The 14,793-nt window shown below is 45.2% G+C and overlaps 2 protein-coding genes across 2 annotated transcripts; both read left to right on the top strand.

Moving 5' to 3' along the window:
• The first annotated feature begins 473 nt into the window (after positions 1-473).
• On the top strand, positions 474-2,141 carry LOC148321586 (ictacalcin-like). Its single transcript, XM_088319122.1, has 3 exons — positions 474-629; positions 1,668-1,810; positions 1,902-2,141. Exons 2-3 carry the CDS (start codon positions 1,673-1,675, stop codon positions 2,046-2,048), a joined length of 285 nt encoding a protein of 94 aa, XP_088175248.1. The 5' UTR covers positions 474-629; positions 1,668-1,672; the 3' UTR covers positions 2,049-2,141.
• Positions 2,142-3,517: 1,376 nt separating this feature from the next.
• Positions 3,518-13,863, top strand: snx27a (sorting nexin 27a). The gene is made up of 13 exons (XM_088319113.1): positions 3,518-4,045; positions 6,296-6,521; positions 6,618-6,810; positions 6,894-6,958; positions 7,113-7,217; positions 7,315-7,393; positions 7,508-7,671; positions 7,776-7,865; positions 8,430-8,579; positions 8,710-8,838; positions 8,942-9,001; positions 9,174-9,222; positions 10,319-13,863. Exons 1-13 carry the CDS (start codon positions 3,720-3,722, stop codon positions 10,387-10,389), a joined length of 1,707 nt encoding a protein of 568 aa, XP_088175239.1. The 5' UTR covers positions 3,518-3,719; the 3' UTR covers positions 10,390-13,863.
• Positions 13,864-14,793: the final 930 nt, after the last annotated feature.

Genomic DNA, 14,793 nt, shown 5'->3' with positions numbered 1-14,793 from the left:
GGTGTGTTCAGGCCATCGCTTGAAAGTGGCTCTGGATCTTCGGTCATCTTAGCTGCAAGTCATGGGCTGTTTAATGTTACATTTAATGAGTGCGTACGCACTCCAACACTATTTGCATACAAGCCATAAAAAAAATAATTGACTTGTACTCTTTACAGTTGGAAAAAAGGGGACTGGATGCTCTTTTTTGGGGGGGTTGCAAACATTTTGACAATGTTTCCACAGCACTGAGCTTTGTGTGTGTGTAATGAACATTGGGGCTGGTGACTCTGAGTCACAGCCTCCGCCCACAAAAAAAAAAATGCAAGGGAAAACAATGCACCCAATGACCCAAACTCAATTTTGTAAACTTTTCGGAATTGGAATGTGAATAGTTTGTTGGTGGCAGGGGGGGAAAAAAGTGAAACGTAATTGAGGGGGTGCTTTTTTGGGCATTTCTTCCTCATGTTACGTAACAAAATTTCATTTCAAAGAGGAAGTCGAGTCGCAGTGAAAAAGGATCCGAGGGACGATGAAAGGGGGCGTTGAGAGGGAGGGATGATGGAGGGTGCGGCGTGAGTATAAAATCATCCCCACAACCACTCCCTCATGACTTCTGACTCTACTCCTCATCAACTCCAACAACTCAGGTGAGTGGAAAAATCCCACACACAGAAACGTATTTTACTGTCATGCTTAGAGAGCAAGTTAGTTGGCCTTTGGAAAGACTTGCCTCGTTTATATAACAGACATCAAATGGCAGTTTGCTGGTAAGTCCGCACCCGACAAAATGGAGCCTGAGTGCGTAACACACTTGCTACTTTTTTTTTTTTGTTGGCTCTCTGCACATGCAACTTTAACCAAACCTCTTCTCTGATTCGTATGCAATAAAGTTAAGTCTGATCTGAAGCGAGTAACTTTTTTTTTTAAACTTTTTAATCAAGTTAGAGTTTTTAAGCTTTAAAAATAAAGTGTTCCTTACTAAGCAGCTATGTCTTAGACAAAGAGTTCTTGTTTGCCATTCTTTTGCCCGCTGCAAACCGCTCCCTCAACTTGAGAGGATCACAAACGAGGGTCTTTGTTGCTTTTTCACCACCTATTATGCGTGGTCCCAGGCGGTAGTGTTCCACTAAACATGCGCAGTTGCCAATCGGCCTGCTAGGGGGCGCCAAAGCACTTAGCTAGGACTGCACGATAGCATCCGATTTAAATTCCCATTAATAACGCGTTGGTGCAATACGAATTAAGCAGAAAAATGTGCCCATTCTTATCCATCTCAGGGTGCGGCCGTTTTATCTCGTACTCTCACTTCCCATTTCCTGAAAATGACATCACAGTGCCTCAGGTAACGGCCAATCGCGGCTCGCCTCTTTTCTGGGCTTGGTCATGTGACGTTCTCAAACTGAACCCGTAGGCACAGACATGGATAAAAACAGGTGGATTCATATTCCACAAATTCAATATTAATCCGAATATCATGTTTAGATTTCGTGGGACCGCATAGAACGTATTTCTATAGAGAACATTTTTTACTCGACTTCCCACAAAAGAGGTACGACTGCTACTCTAAAACAAACGACTCAAATTAAAAAAATGTGTTGCAAAATAAAGAACAAGAAAAATGGGGACAATTGGCAATTGTATTTATTTTTTTGTTTTAATTTCCTGTGAATTTGTGTATGAGGCAGCCATCATGGGTGAAGTTCAAGTCGCCATCTTTTCACTCATCAACACCTTCCAGAAGTACGCTGGCGAGGAGGGTGACAAGAACTCCATGAATAAAAGAGAGCTGAAGAAAATGCTCGAAAATGAATTTGGGATGCAGCTGGGGGTGAGTGACCTGACCGCACAGCAAACCGACAAACCTGAAACGTGTGTGTGTGCGTGTGTGTGAAATCCTTGCGTATGTGTGTTTTGAGTAGAAAGCCAAGGACTCAGGAGCCATCGACGGCTTCTTCAAGGATCTGGACGCCAACCAGGACAACAGCGTCGACTTCAAAGAGTTTGTCTGTCTGGTGGCTTGCCTCGCTATGATGTTGCACGAGGGCATGCCACCAGGCTGCGTGTGACAAAAATATTACGTGCGTCTCTGAAAAGCCATAAAACACCAGTAAAGTCAAACATATTTCATGTCATACAATAAACACCACTAAAATACCCAATCTGCGCCAAGTCTTGTGGGAATATACCGTAACAGTCATTGATTGGTTCATCTCATCATGAAGCAATAGAGTGTAATGCTATGTTGAAACCAGCAGGGGTGCTGTTTATTCAATCAGTTTGCAGTCTAAAGAAGAAGAATGCAAGGAGTTTGTTTGGTCGTAAACAAAACACAATTTACTTAGGATTTGATACCATAAAATACATTATAATTAATATTGAAAAGAATTATATTTAAAAATAATTGTGTCTGTGCTGTAATCGTGAGTGAAAAAACATACATTCATTTACACCGACACAGAAATATGACTAAATTGGAGAAAAAAATATTTTATTCTTAAAACAATGTTGCTTGATCAATTGGGGGTGGGGGGGATATAAATTCTGTCATAAAATATAAGAAGATATGCCTATATATCTACATTGGATGTGGTTGAACTGATACTCTAGTTATTTTGTTGTCATTTTTGACCATAACATTGTCAGTGGTCCAACTTGCATTGTGTGAATCTGGTAAAACTGGGCTTTTCTCCGTTTGTGTGTGTGTGCGTGTTTTCTGCAAGTGTCCCAATTCTCTCTATAGACAAGTGCATCTTAGATGAACTGGAAAGTGTGAATGGCCTGAAGCGGTGACAGTGAATGTTGATAAATGTCTGCCAGTGTTAGCCCCGAGACACATTGCTGACCTGACCCTTTTTTCACCCTGTGCCAAAATGTCGTAAAATAAGTGGGATGAGGAAATACTCAGTTTAATCTGAAAATAGAAGAACATTTTAGCGGTTATTCTTTTTTCAGATGGATGGAGAATTTGGCAGATTTTTAAAAAAAAAACGCCTTAAGTGCTTTCTTCGAGCAGTGTATTGCCACTCCCAAAGAACAAAGATAACTACATAGTGTGTATTTAACCAAACAACTTATCCTTACAAAAGTCAGCTATCGTATTACAAATGCAAAATTGGAAACTCCCTGGACTAGCTAGCATTGATGTTGCAGTACTTAGAAATCTTTATCTTATGTCGCATTTGAGCACAAATGAAGATGCAAAGCTACCTGACGGACTTGCAAACCGACAATTACATTGAATTTTTTTTTCAAGATGACCACCTCTGCTATTATTGTAAAAAGTTTCAAGTTGCCCACCAAAAAAGCTCTAGGAATCAAATTTATCAGTAGTAGTAGTAGTTGTCTTGGGTGGGTGAGCAAATGCACGGTGGGCCGCAAGCGGACCTCGGGCCATAGTATGGACAACCCTGTTGTTCGCGTAAAAAAATGTGACTTGAACGGATTTATGGTATTTCCATTCATCACAGTGGGAAAACACGTAAATCAAGGCGTCACTTGACTTTTGTTGCATAGTTGAGGCATGAGAAGTGTGGCGACGCCCACGAGTGAGGTCACGTTGCGTGGCCGCGTCCCGTGACGCTCTGGATGGGCGGGCCTTCATCGACAGTCGCTGTGTGTGTGTGCGCGCGGAGCTCGTAACGTCTCAGCAGGGAACCAGCCGGAGTGCGTTGTTTTGAATTAGCCCCGCAGACAGCCAGCACGGACCGAAGGGCAGTCAGCAGGGGCCTGCTGTTAAGATGGCGGATGTAGGGAGCGATGAAACGCGGCCGACTCTCCCTTCGGCATCCCACCACAACGGCCCGGTGCCGGCGACTGCACCGGCGGCGAGCACCGTGGGCCTCAGTCCGGCCACGGCCACGGCCACGGCGGGTCCGCGTATGGTGCGGATCGTCAAGTCCGAGTCGGGCTACGGCTTCAACGTTCGCGGGCAGGTCAGCGAAGGTGGCCAGCTGCGGAGCATCAACGGCGAACTGTACGCTCCTCTCCAGCACGTCAGCGCCGTCCTGCCCGGTGGGGCTGCGGACCGGGCGGGCATCGCCAAAGGTGACCGGATCCTGGAGGTGTAAGTCGGCTTCGTCCCACGCTAGCCAACGTCGCTAGCCTTGCGGTTAAACTGTTGCTTCAATCCCCTTACGCGTGTGTTTTATTAGCCACCCGTCGTCGTTTTTGTCACTACCCGCATTGCCAAATTACGTTTTCAATAACAAATATTTTGGGGCCATTTTAGACGCCAAGCAGCTTATATAAGTTGCACTACGGGCTGTGCATGTTGATTAGCTCCAGCCAAGCAGCTAGCCCAGGTAGCTAGCATCTCGTCGAGACAGCCCCTGGTTTCCCCAAGCGTCTTCGGCCGGGCGCTCTCATTAAATACAGGTGCGATATTTAAAAGGCAGCCTTTTTTTAACATCTCCCCACATATTGTCCGTTTAAACGTTCGTGGTTGTTGCGGACAATGAACCGCAGTGTTGCCCCTCCGATTCGTCATCGCGTCGTGAGTGACATCGCTTGACAGGCTAGCTAAACACTCGCCGATGTATGTTGACCTCCTTTAGCTCTTTTATGGACCTTTATCTTCATAAAAAAACATTCAAGGGGAGCAATGCGTGGTTGTGGCTCATGTTTCGTTGAATTAAGTCATCAATATGATTCTAATCACATCGAAAACTGTTTACAATGTTTTGTAGCACATGAGGACAAATATTCGAATCAAAACAGATTTGGTACTTGATGACATGGTATGCCTTATGATTCGCCCCGTGAAAGCAATAATTTGACCCACTTTACACAGTGGTGGGTGCAAATTTTAAGATTTCACATTGGCTGAGCTAGCTCAAAATTAAATATGAGTGCAAACTGCGAAGAAGGAATGGGTTGCACTTTTTCCCTCGTGAAGGCAGCACTTCATCCCTTAACAGTTGTATTGAATTTGTTAATAAATGCGGATTTGTGTGTGGTGCACGCAGCGGACAGAAACTACGTCTGCAACTTCACCGAGCAACTTCAAATATGTGCTGCGTAGCGTTTCAGTTACTTTTGGTCCGGCCTGCAAATGAACGGTGTCGGATCTTCGCCGAGCCTGCATCGCAATGTAAATTAGCCCTATGGTTACATCGCAATTTGGGGAAACTCGGGCATGCTCTCTCACCGATGTATTTGCAGAATTAGGCAGCTCACAAAAGCTTTTGTCATACTAGTTGGGTGGCCAGGGACTCAAGAGACTCTATTTATATACAAGCAATTAAAAAGTCATTTTTCCATTATGTATCCCTCTAAAGTCTGAAAGTCACGAGACATGTGAATGTGACCCTCGAGCATTGAAAGGCTAAATTTACTCGTAGGGAACTGAAACACGCGTCTTCATTTGCTTAGCCATCAGAAATATCGAGCGCTGAAAAGCGTGTTTGGGTCCGAGGCCACTTGACGTCATGTGAAAATCCGCCTTTGTTGGAATTTTGCAAAACACGAATGAATCAGTTTGGCAGCGAGTGTGGTTGTGGTCATTTACGTCATACGTGGAGGGAAATGTGATATATTGTTGTCGACGCGGCTCTTTTTTTTCCCTGTGGAGTTTTTTTGTACTTTGTAACAAAAAAAAATACGATTTTTGTTTTACTGTGTTTGTCATTTCTCTATGAGCAGTATGCACAAATATTTTGTCTATTCATTTATTTTCGTTCATTATTGTAACCTGTAGGAACTACATTCCGTGTGGGGGAAGGCCCGATTTCAAATCACCACATGTAAATTCAAGTTCCTTTGACGTTTGTTTTGATTCGGTTTGCGCGATCTTCTTCTTAAAACCGCACTTGTTTATTTTATAGACGATGGGAACCATGTACTTTCCATCCACCCTCACGTCTTGCTTACCAGAGAAAAAAAATCTAATGAATACAATTATTATAAAAACACATTTTTCAATTGAATTTATTGTTCCTTCTCAAATTAGTATTTCTTGATTCTGTTATTGAATTAGCAACAACCAAACCTGACTTTTTATTATTCCATAAATGAAATGTTGAATAAATAGGAAATTGGCACGCCGTTTGGCCGTCCCGCCGTTGCTCATAGGAAGATTACCCAAGACACCCGATGCTGCTGCCATCTGGCCTCTGCCAAGCCAAACGAGCAGGTGTATGACGCCGCGACCAAGCAAGAGAAGCCGCTCAGTTATTCAGCCGTTGCTCTGATGTCGTTTGTCGCAATTTCTGAAAAATAATACAGTAACATATTTTATTCCCCAAAAAAACACATTCCGCTCCCGACATTTCTTTGCGTCCCGACAGCATGCGTTTTTGTCGTGTATTTCCTCCAGCAACGGCGTGAGCGTGGAGGGCGCCACCCACAAACAGGTGGTGGACCTGATCCGCGCCGGCGAGAAGGAGCTGGTCCTGGCCGTGCTGTCGGTTCCGCCGCAGGAGGCCGACGGCCTGGAGGGAGGCGAGGACGTCCAGCCCAGCTACGACTACGGCGACAAGCAGGCCGTGCCCATCTCCATCCCCACGTACAAGCATGTGGAGCAGCACTCCGAGAGGTTTGTGGTGAGTGGATCACTTTTTTTTTTTTTGGGACAAAGTTCCGACCCAAGAGTTTAAAAAAAAAAAGTCCTTCTTGATTCCACACTTGTCTCTTCTTAGGTTTACAACGTGTACATGTCCGGACGGCAGCTGTGCTCCAAGCGGTACCGAGAGTTTGCCATCCTCAGCCAGAACCTGAAGCGCGAGTTCTCCAACTTCAACTTCCCCAAGCTGCCCGGCAAGTGGCCCTTCTCGCTGTCCGAGCAGCAGCTGGACGCCCGCCGCCGCGGACTGGAGGAATACCTGGAGCGAGGTGCCCGCGCTGACATTTTGACAGCCCAAAGATTTTCATTGAATTATTATCTCAACTTTCCCAACCTCTCTCTGTTTGTCTAGTTTGTTCTGTGCGGGTGATCGGCGAGAGCGACATCATGCAGGAGTTCCTCTCGGAATCAGACGAGGTACCCGGCTTGTTCTGTATTTCATGGGCCCTTGGCGATGTTTGCGCCGATAACTGCACATGAAATGCCTTCCAAATTCTGAAGAACTCTTGTTCACGTAAATTTTGAGCGGCTCTGCAACAAGCCACACTTTGCTTTTCTTTTCGCCGCGCAGAATTACAACGGCGTGACAGACGTGGAGCTTCGCGTGGCCTTGCCTGACAAGACCGCCATCTCCGTCCGAGTGCGCAAGAACAGCACCACGGATCAAGTTTACCAGGTCAGATTCCCCACCCCCTTTTTTTTTTAAATTTTATTTATTTATTTTAAATGTCGTGTACACAATTGTGATTATACACATTCTCCACTTCCTGCAGGCGTTGGTGGTGAAGGTCGGAATGGACAGTATTATGGCTAGCTACTTCGCCCTGTTTGAGGTCATCAATCACACGTTTGGTAAGAGCTGTCCTGAAACTGTTTACTTTTTAATGTGTCATGTTTCGGCGGTCCCCACGAAGGGGACCCAAGCATTCATAAACGCTTCCGCCTCAACCTGCCGTAACGTTGCAGTGCGAAAGCTGGCGCCCAACGAATTCCCGCACAAACTTTACGTGCAGAACTACACGTCGGCCGTGCCGGGTACTTGTCTGGCGCTCCGCAAGTGGCTCTTCAGCTTCCAGGAGGAGGAGCTTCTCCGAGACAACCCGCTGGCGCTGCAATACTGCTTTCACCAGGTAACGACTCGTCAGACTTGAGTCTTTTACCGGTGAAGGAGAGGAAAAAAAAAAAAAAAAAAGCCTGAATCGATCTTTTCTCTCTCCTCGCCGTTGCCATCTAGGCGCTGGATGATGTGAAGAAGGGATTCATAAAAACAGAGGACAAATCCTACCAGCTGCAGAAGCTGGCAGAGCAGCGCAAGATGGCCACGGTCAGTGCCACAGAACCGTCTTTGTCCGGGCTGGGGACTCGGGGACGGTGCGACGATACATACTAGAGCCATTACTGGAAGTTCACAAAGATGAACAGAAAAAGCATTTAGAATAAATTATTCCCCCCGCCCGCCCCCTCCGCTGTTTTAGGAAGAGGGATGAAACTGTGTCTCGTGTGGGAGCAAGTGAGTGCGTTTGATTTCAGCTCTTAAGCTTTTGTGAAGTGGTTCTCAAAAAACAAGTTGAAGCAACGACCAAAGCTCAGATATGATCGGAACCTGGGGGGGGCCGATATCAGACTCTGATGGTGTGATAACCTTGAGCAAAAATATTGTAGTTTCATGGTAGAATTATTGGGGAAATATCTATAATTAAAAAAAAATATATAAAAACTATTTTCCATTCAACCAATTCATTTTTGACTAATATTTACAGTATTTGGTTCATAAAAAATCCAAAACACAAAACTAGGCGATACCATGGGAAAATATCCCCACCTCTTAGTGAGACCTCCGAGCTGATAACGGAGATGTCATTTTGCACGTTTGTGTGCTGCCCGCCAGTACCTGAGCCAGCTGCGCTCGTGCGAGGGCTACAACGAGGTGGTTTTCCCCCACTGCTCCTGCGACTCCCGGAGGAAGGGCCAAGTGGTCACGGCCATCAGCATCCAGCACTTCAAGTTGCACGCCTGCACCGAGGACGGCACGCTGGAGGTGAGCGCGTGCAACCGTCAAATCGATTATCTTCGCCCCACCGGGATGACGGTGGGCGGAGGAAATGCGACGTGGCCAACACCATAAATGTGACATGCTGAGCTCCACATGCACCTTTTGTCCTTCTCAGAACCAGGTGATAGCGTTCGAGTGGGCCGAGATGCAGCGCTGGGACACGGACGAGGAGGGCATGGCTTTCTGCTTCGAGTACGCCCGAGGGGAGAAGAAGCCTCGCTGGGTCAAGATTTTCACTCCATATGTGAGTTGGCGACTCACCGATGCACTTTTGCGATAAAAGCCCAAAAGACCGCCCGGCCACTGATTTTTGCTTTTGTGTCGTTTTTTTCCTTCTCGTGCGGCAGTTCAACTACATGCACGAGTGCTTCGAGCGGGTCTTTTGTGAGCTCAAGTGGAGGAAGCAGGTAGGGACCACTCCTTTCCTCTCCCATTCCGGGGGGAGGGAAGCACATGACTCTCAAGTTCAAATGTCTAAAAATGGCTTATTATTAGCCTTATCTTTGCAAACACACTCAGAGCCAAAAGTCTTTTTGTGTGTGTGTGTCCTGAATTAATTTTAGATTTCTTTGCTCTCAGGTTGAGGAAGAGGCTTCGGATAAAGACAACAAAAACTGCAGCGACAACGGTAGGCATGCTAAACACGGAATCACATTCTTAGGAACTTGCGAGCGAGGAATTTATCAAGTAACTGTTTCGAGGGGAGTTTCACTCCCCGCAAAATGATAAATGAATCATCGGGTAAGTCATTGAGTCCCATTCACATCTCAACAAAAGGAGCTCAATCGCGCCGTGCATCGTGAAAATGACAAAGAATTGCTGTCAGGCTTTGTAAAGGGCAGCTAATTTGTGATGGGACGAATGTTCACATTCTTCAATTTATTCCAGACAGCAACAATTTACTTTGACTGCTGTTTTTATTCATGAACACCCAGTTTCTGCACAAAGGGCCTGAATAATGTATATCAAAAGTCTACACACCCTTGTTTAATTGTGGCATCAAAAAATAGACTACGATAGTCATTTCAAAATATCTTCCACCAACCTGTGCAAATTAATTGAAAAAACATAAAAATATAGAATTGTTTTGTTGCATAAATATTCACACCCTCTTAAAATTGGGATGTAGCTCTGTTCAGAATTAGAATAATGTAAACACAAACTCTTGTGAAATGGGTGTCAGCATACATCTGCCACCATTTAAAGGGCCTTTGATGAAATGCAAATAAAGTTTAAATGTCCTAGTAGGTATTTCATTATTTTTGGGGGGAGGTTCTGCTTTCTAGCAAAAGTCTGAAAATTTTGTGGGTAACGCCGATGGTGAAGTTCAACTGTTTGGAACGTCTTGCACGTTGTCTCAGGCTCTCAAGTTCCATATGAAGAAAAATGATCATGCTTCACTGAAGCTATGGGGTTCATTTTGATTATGAGCAGTGCGATGTTTGCACCAACAGATTTTGGTAAAAAAAAAAAAGTGTGAATATTCAGATGGTTAACAAAAAAAAAAAAACATCGCATTAATAGTGGAATATGTTTTTAAATCATTAATTTTGGTCTCAGTTTAATTTTTTATTTTTAATCGCAAAAACTGACCATTTGCGTGTTCCATGTTTTCCAAATGCATGGCGAGCCCAATCCAAAGCTCCCGGGCCACGCGACGCCGTCCTGAGCGCGACTGTATGGCACGGGTGACATGTTCTTTCGTCCGTGGCTCTGTGTTGCAGAGTTTCTGCCGCCTCTGGAGACGCAGCAGAAGGGATGGCGCCACCTAGGGGGGGAGATTGCCACATCCTAAACAAAAGCAAAACCACAAACCCGTCCCACTCGCATCGTCACACCCACCCCGAGAGCGTGCCCATCGACCACAGCAAGACTTGAGGGACGGGCGGAGGCAGGCCGCACCCCCCGAGAAAGCTCAAACTGGGATCGACCTTTTTTTTCTCAAAAGCGGGGGAAGGAATAGGAATACGTCACACATTAAGCCAGGTTCACTTACCAAGACGAGCGATGAAGGGAAGTCGGCTTTCATTTCATTCCCGGATCTCCATACTGTGTGTCTGTGAGACGCTTCCCTCTCGTCCGAGCCGCCACCACGTTGGTCCGGCGTGTGCCAGACAGACGGGAGCGCTTGCCGTAAACGGGACCGCGGGCGCAGCCTCCAGTGAGCCCACGCAACTGAGACAGAGCAGGAAGCAAAAAGGAAGGAGGGAAACGGGCTGAGCGATACTGAAAGATGCAAAGTCTGATGCTGGACACGAACAAAGAAGTTTTCTAATAATGGGGTCTTTTTTGTTGTTGATGTTTTGCCCCAAAACACAGGTGGCAGAACATGTAACTGTTCTAATTTTGTGTACGTTTAACAAACCTTTTTTTCCTGATCAAATATAGGTTAATATAAGAGCTATAATTATTGATTTATTGATCGGCCAGGCATAGTATGGAAATCCTTTTGAGTATTTATTCGATATCCTTCGTCATCCACCATAAAATCCTTGTACTCGGTCCTCATTAGTGAAACAATTTAGCGCACCACTACATCAGTTTTTTTCACAACTAGTTGGCCTACTAATATGCAACTCACTACTGTGCTGCACTACTAACACTATTGGGCTCAACTAGTAGGCCTTTAGTCCACGTGAGTAACCTTCGAGATCTACTAGTCGCTCCAAAATTCCTACTAATAGCTTTGCCTCACTTGTAACATGTAGTTGCCAAAGTTGCCCAACTAGAAATACGGTCGTGGGAAAAAAACGTTAATAGTAAGACACAGTTCCAAGTCTCTACTAGTGCTTTGAATTTGAGGTCCAAAAGTATACTTAAATTTAGTATATTTCTGCATACTAGTAGAACAACGTTGGGATCCTAGTAGGTCGACACGTGCAAAAGAGGTTGCAATGACTGGCACGAATTTCTTGGCTACTAGTGCAATCCTGACATATGCCTATTAATTAGGCCGAGTAGTAGTTAGAGTAGTTTGCTAGTAAGGTTTAATTGCATATTAGTCAGCCAAAAATGGCGTGGGAAAAAAATATTGCACACAGTCATTCTACTAGTGCGCTCAATTGTGTTATCATTGACAAAGAGTCTACTAGTGCATGGACTTTATGATGGATATTAAGGATATTGAATAAAGGCTTTCCATCGAATTGCATTGGCAGGGTCTCCGTTTGTCTGAGGCAAAATCAGTGTTGAGCGTTCCGTGTCACTGCCTGCAGTTCTCTCAACGGACAATAGGGGGCAGCAGATGTCAAGTGTTATGTCGTATGTGAGAACGTGATAAGCGGGGCTGTGTAGCTCAGCTTCGTCCATTAAACATGTCAGGAGGTGTTTATGCGTGTGTCGAACCGACTGAGCACTGATCACCGCCAGCTGTCTCAGTCCTACGTCGCAGTATTAGTCGTTCGTTTTTTTTTTCTCTGCGTATATATGGATGTCATGTTTCACTTGACGGTTGGATGGATGAAGACAAATTGAGACGTTGTTGAATTTCACAGGGAGGGGGAAAACGTGGCGCATTTGTCTCGGTTTTACGTAGTTTTGACAACATTGCAAGGTGCGCCGTTGTCGGGATTATTTTGCAGCCTCGGAACTCGAGTACCTGTGACTTGGCAGCTTTGTAATTGCATGTTTTTGCCCGACTGTTTAATGTTGCATTGCCCCTTATTTAAAAAAAAAAAAAAAATTCAATTTCGAACTCCCGTCAGCTGACTGAATAATGCTCGGTTGAATGTCAGCTTTACAGATGCCGCGTCTGCTCTGCAGGCGCTCACAACATCCGCGGCGACTATCAGATAAGATCATGTTTATTTCCGGAAGCGCAATTGAGAGGCATTTATTTGAGCACCAGCTGAGGAAGTACGGTCATTTCGAAGATGGATGAGACATTTTTTTTTTTCCTTTTCGATTTTGAGACTGAGCATTCTCGCTTGTCTGCACCCTCCTCCTCCTCCTCCTCCTTCTCATCCTCTTCAGGTTGCTCTGCCATCATTACGCTGCAATGTGGTTGCCACGGCAGCACCATCACCAGCTCCGCACGACCGTTCTTTTTTCAGTCTCGGCAAATCGGCTAATTCCGCTCCATGTAATGGAGTTGAGACGTTGGCTCTTTGTGCGCGCGTGCGTGCACATGCTGTCATTCTCCGCCATCATAGAGGTGAATGTCACCGTGTTCGGTTTCTTGGAGGCGCAGGGAGACGACAGGAATGTTAAAGAGCCCACTCGATATATTCTGCCGAGAACGGAAGAACATTCGTTCTTAAAAAAAATAAATAAATAAAATCAAATAGAAGCCAAGCCACAATTTGTAAAGATTTTCCTAACATGAACGTCTCGGTTCTCCCAAGAAGAAAAAAAAAAAAAAAGATAAGCTAAGTGGCAGCACGGCGCACTCGTGGTTAGCAGATGTGTCTCACTGTTTCGAGGTGCGGGTTTCAAATTTCGAGTTCGTTTGTTCAGAAAGCTATCGAAAATCGGCGGATGGGTCGTGCACGTCAACATTAACGAGAATTAACTGCTCAGCTCATTTGGACTTTTACTAACCAAAACAGCAGCACCTACCGAAGCCCTCAGATGATTTCCAGTGTGGAGATGTTGGAAACAAATTCCGCAATTCTCACGATTTGAACTTATTTTTCTCCGCCCCGTCCACCTCTGTTGTCTTTGTTCTTTCGATTTTGTTTCAAAATTCCTGTTGACTCGCCATGCAGTCTGTCATCTCTTCTTCACAATCTGCCCCCATGAGCGGTTCTGTTCGTCAACTAACGGTGGACTTTGTTTGCGCTGTGAATAATATCCATTTCACTGTTGTTTGTTTTAATTCCCCTGCACAAACTCGGCAGTCTTTCAATGTGTGTATGCTGCAATCAAGCCGTGACTGAAAGAAAAACGTTGAGACGTTGACGTCATCTGCGGATGTAAGTGCGTTTTTTTTTTTTTTTTTTTGGTCACATTACTTTTGTTCGTGTGTGCGCGCGTGTGTTTAGGCAAACTGTAAATAGTCGTTTTGACGGAGAGAGACAAAAAAAAATGCACTCACATTCGTCCAACCTTTTTATTTATTGATGCATTATTGTGAGCGATGCTCTTGGAAGCACACGCTGACGACAAAGGACCTCAATCCACAACTCGGCGGTTATAAAAATGGAGGTTTTTTTTTTTTAAATCTCGGAAAAGAAAAGTCGACCAATGGTTTACGTACCGATAAAAGAAGGACCGTCAAGATGGACTTGTAACGCCATTTTCAATAAAGTGACAATATATATTGGGGAAACGTGCTAATTTGTCATCTTTGCAGATTGGCCGCACCCTTTTTAATAAATTGACAGTTTAAAATTTCCATTTATGTTCTTCCTTTTACACCAACAGAAGATTACATTTCTCGGGTTAGGCGCAACATCACCGCCAATCGTTGCTGCCATCTAAAAAGGATTCACAGCCCATAGAACTTGAAATACCGTAAATTATTTTCCGGAGCGCCACATTGAAACTGGATTCATGTATCAGGTTTCGTCACATTCGGCAGGCACGGGCGGGCCGAGCGAGCTCGCATCCATCGAGCGTCCGGATGGGCTCATCTTTCCTACCGCAGACGTCTGCCTCCTCGTCCTCACGCTTTTCCTCCTCCTCCTTCCGCTGCTGCTTGTCAGCTCCATCGACCAGCGTCGCGGGTCCGTGCTAATTAAAAGTCATTGATTGGCTCAGAGATGCAAGATGCAATCGCGCCATGCACGCCGACGCCGCAATTGACTCAAAGTAACGGATGGGAAGATTTTTGGGGGGGGGGTCCAGTTTACGGCTTGTCTATTTGGCGAAGCCAACGTCAAATCGACAATTGAATTAAATCGTTGAGCCGTTTTTGGGTGCACTTACAGACTGTCGTGTGTTGAAAGCTTCCTGGCTCTCCAACACCAAATTTGAAAATTGGCCCCCCATGAAGAAAAATACAATTTCTGCCAGCTTCTATTTTTTTTTTTTTTTTTTTCCCCCATTTCTGGACTCCCTGGTATGTTTCCTGGCACTCGTATACTTCCAAGTTGCTTTCCACCACCTGGAAAAGCCCAATTTCCTTGCCTAACTTGATTCTGGTTTAAATTGCTGATGCAGCACTTTTTCTTCCCCTCACCCCTCAAGAAAAAGGGCCTTGCTATGTGCGCCGAACTGACGTCGTGACGGTTGCTGAAGGCCACCATGAAATTCTCAT

This window comes from Idiotropiscis lumnitzeri, chromosome 16, assembly GCF_059441095.1.
Source record: "Idiotropiscis lumnitzeri isolate Australia: NSW breed Sydney's pygmy pipehorse chromosome 16, RoL_Ilum_1.0, whole genome shotgun sequence".
Lineage (NCBI taxonomy): Eukaryota > Metazoa > Chordata > Actinopteri > Syngnathiformes > Syngnathidae > Idiotropiscis > Idiotropiscis lumnitzeri.
Note: the sequence above shows the minus strand (reverse complement) of the source record. Positions and strands in the feature narration are given on the sequence as shown.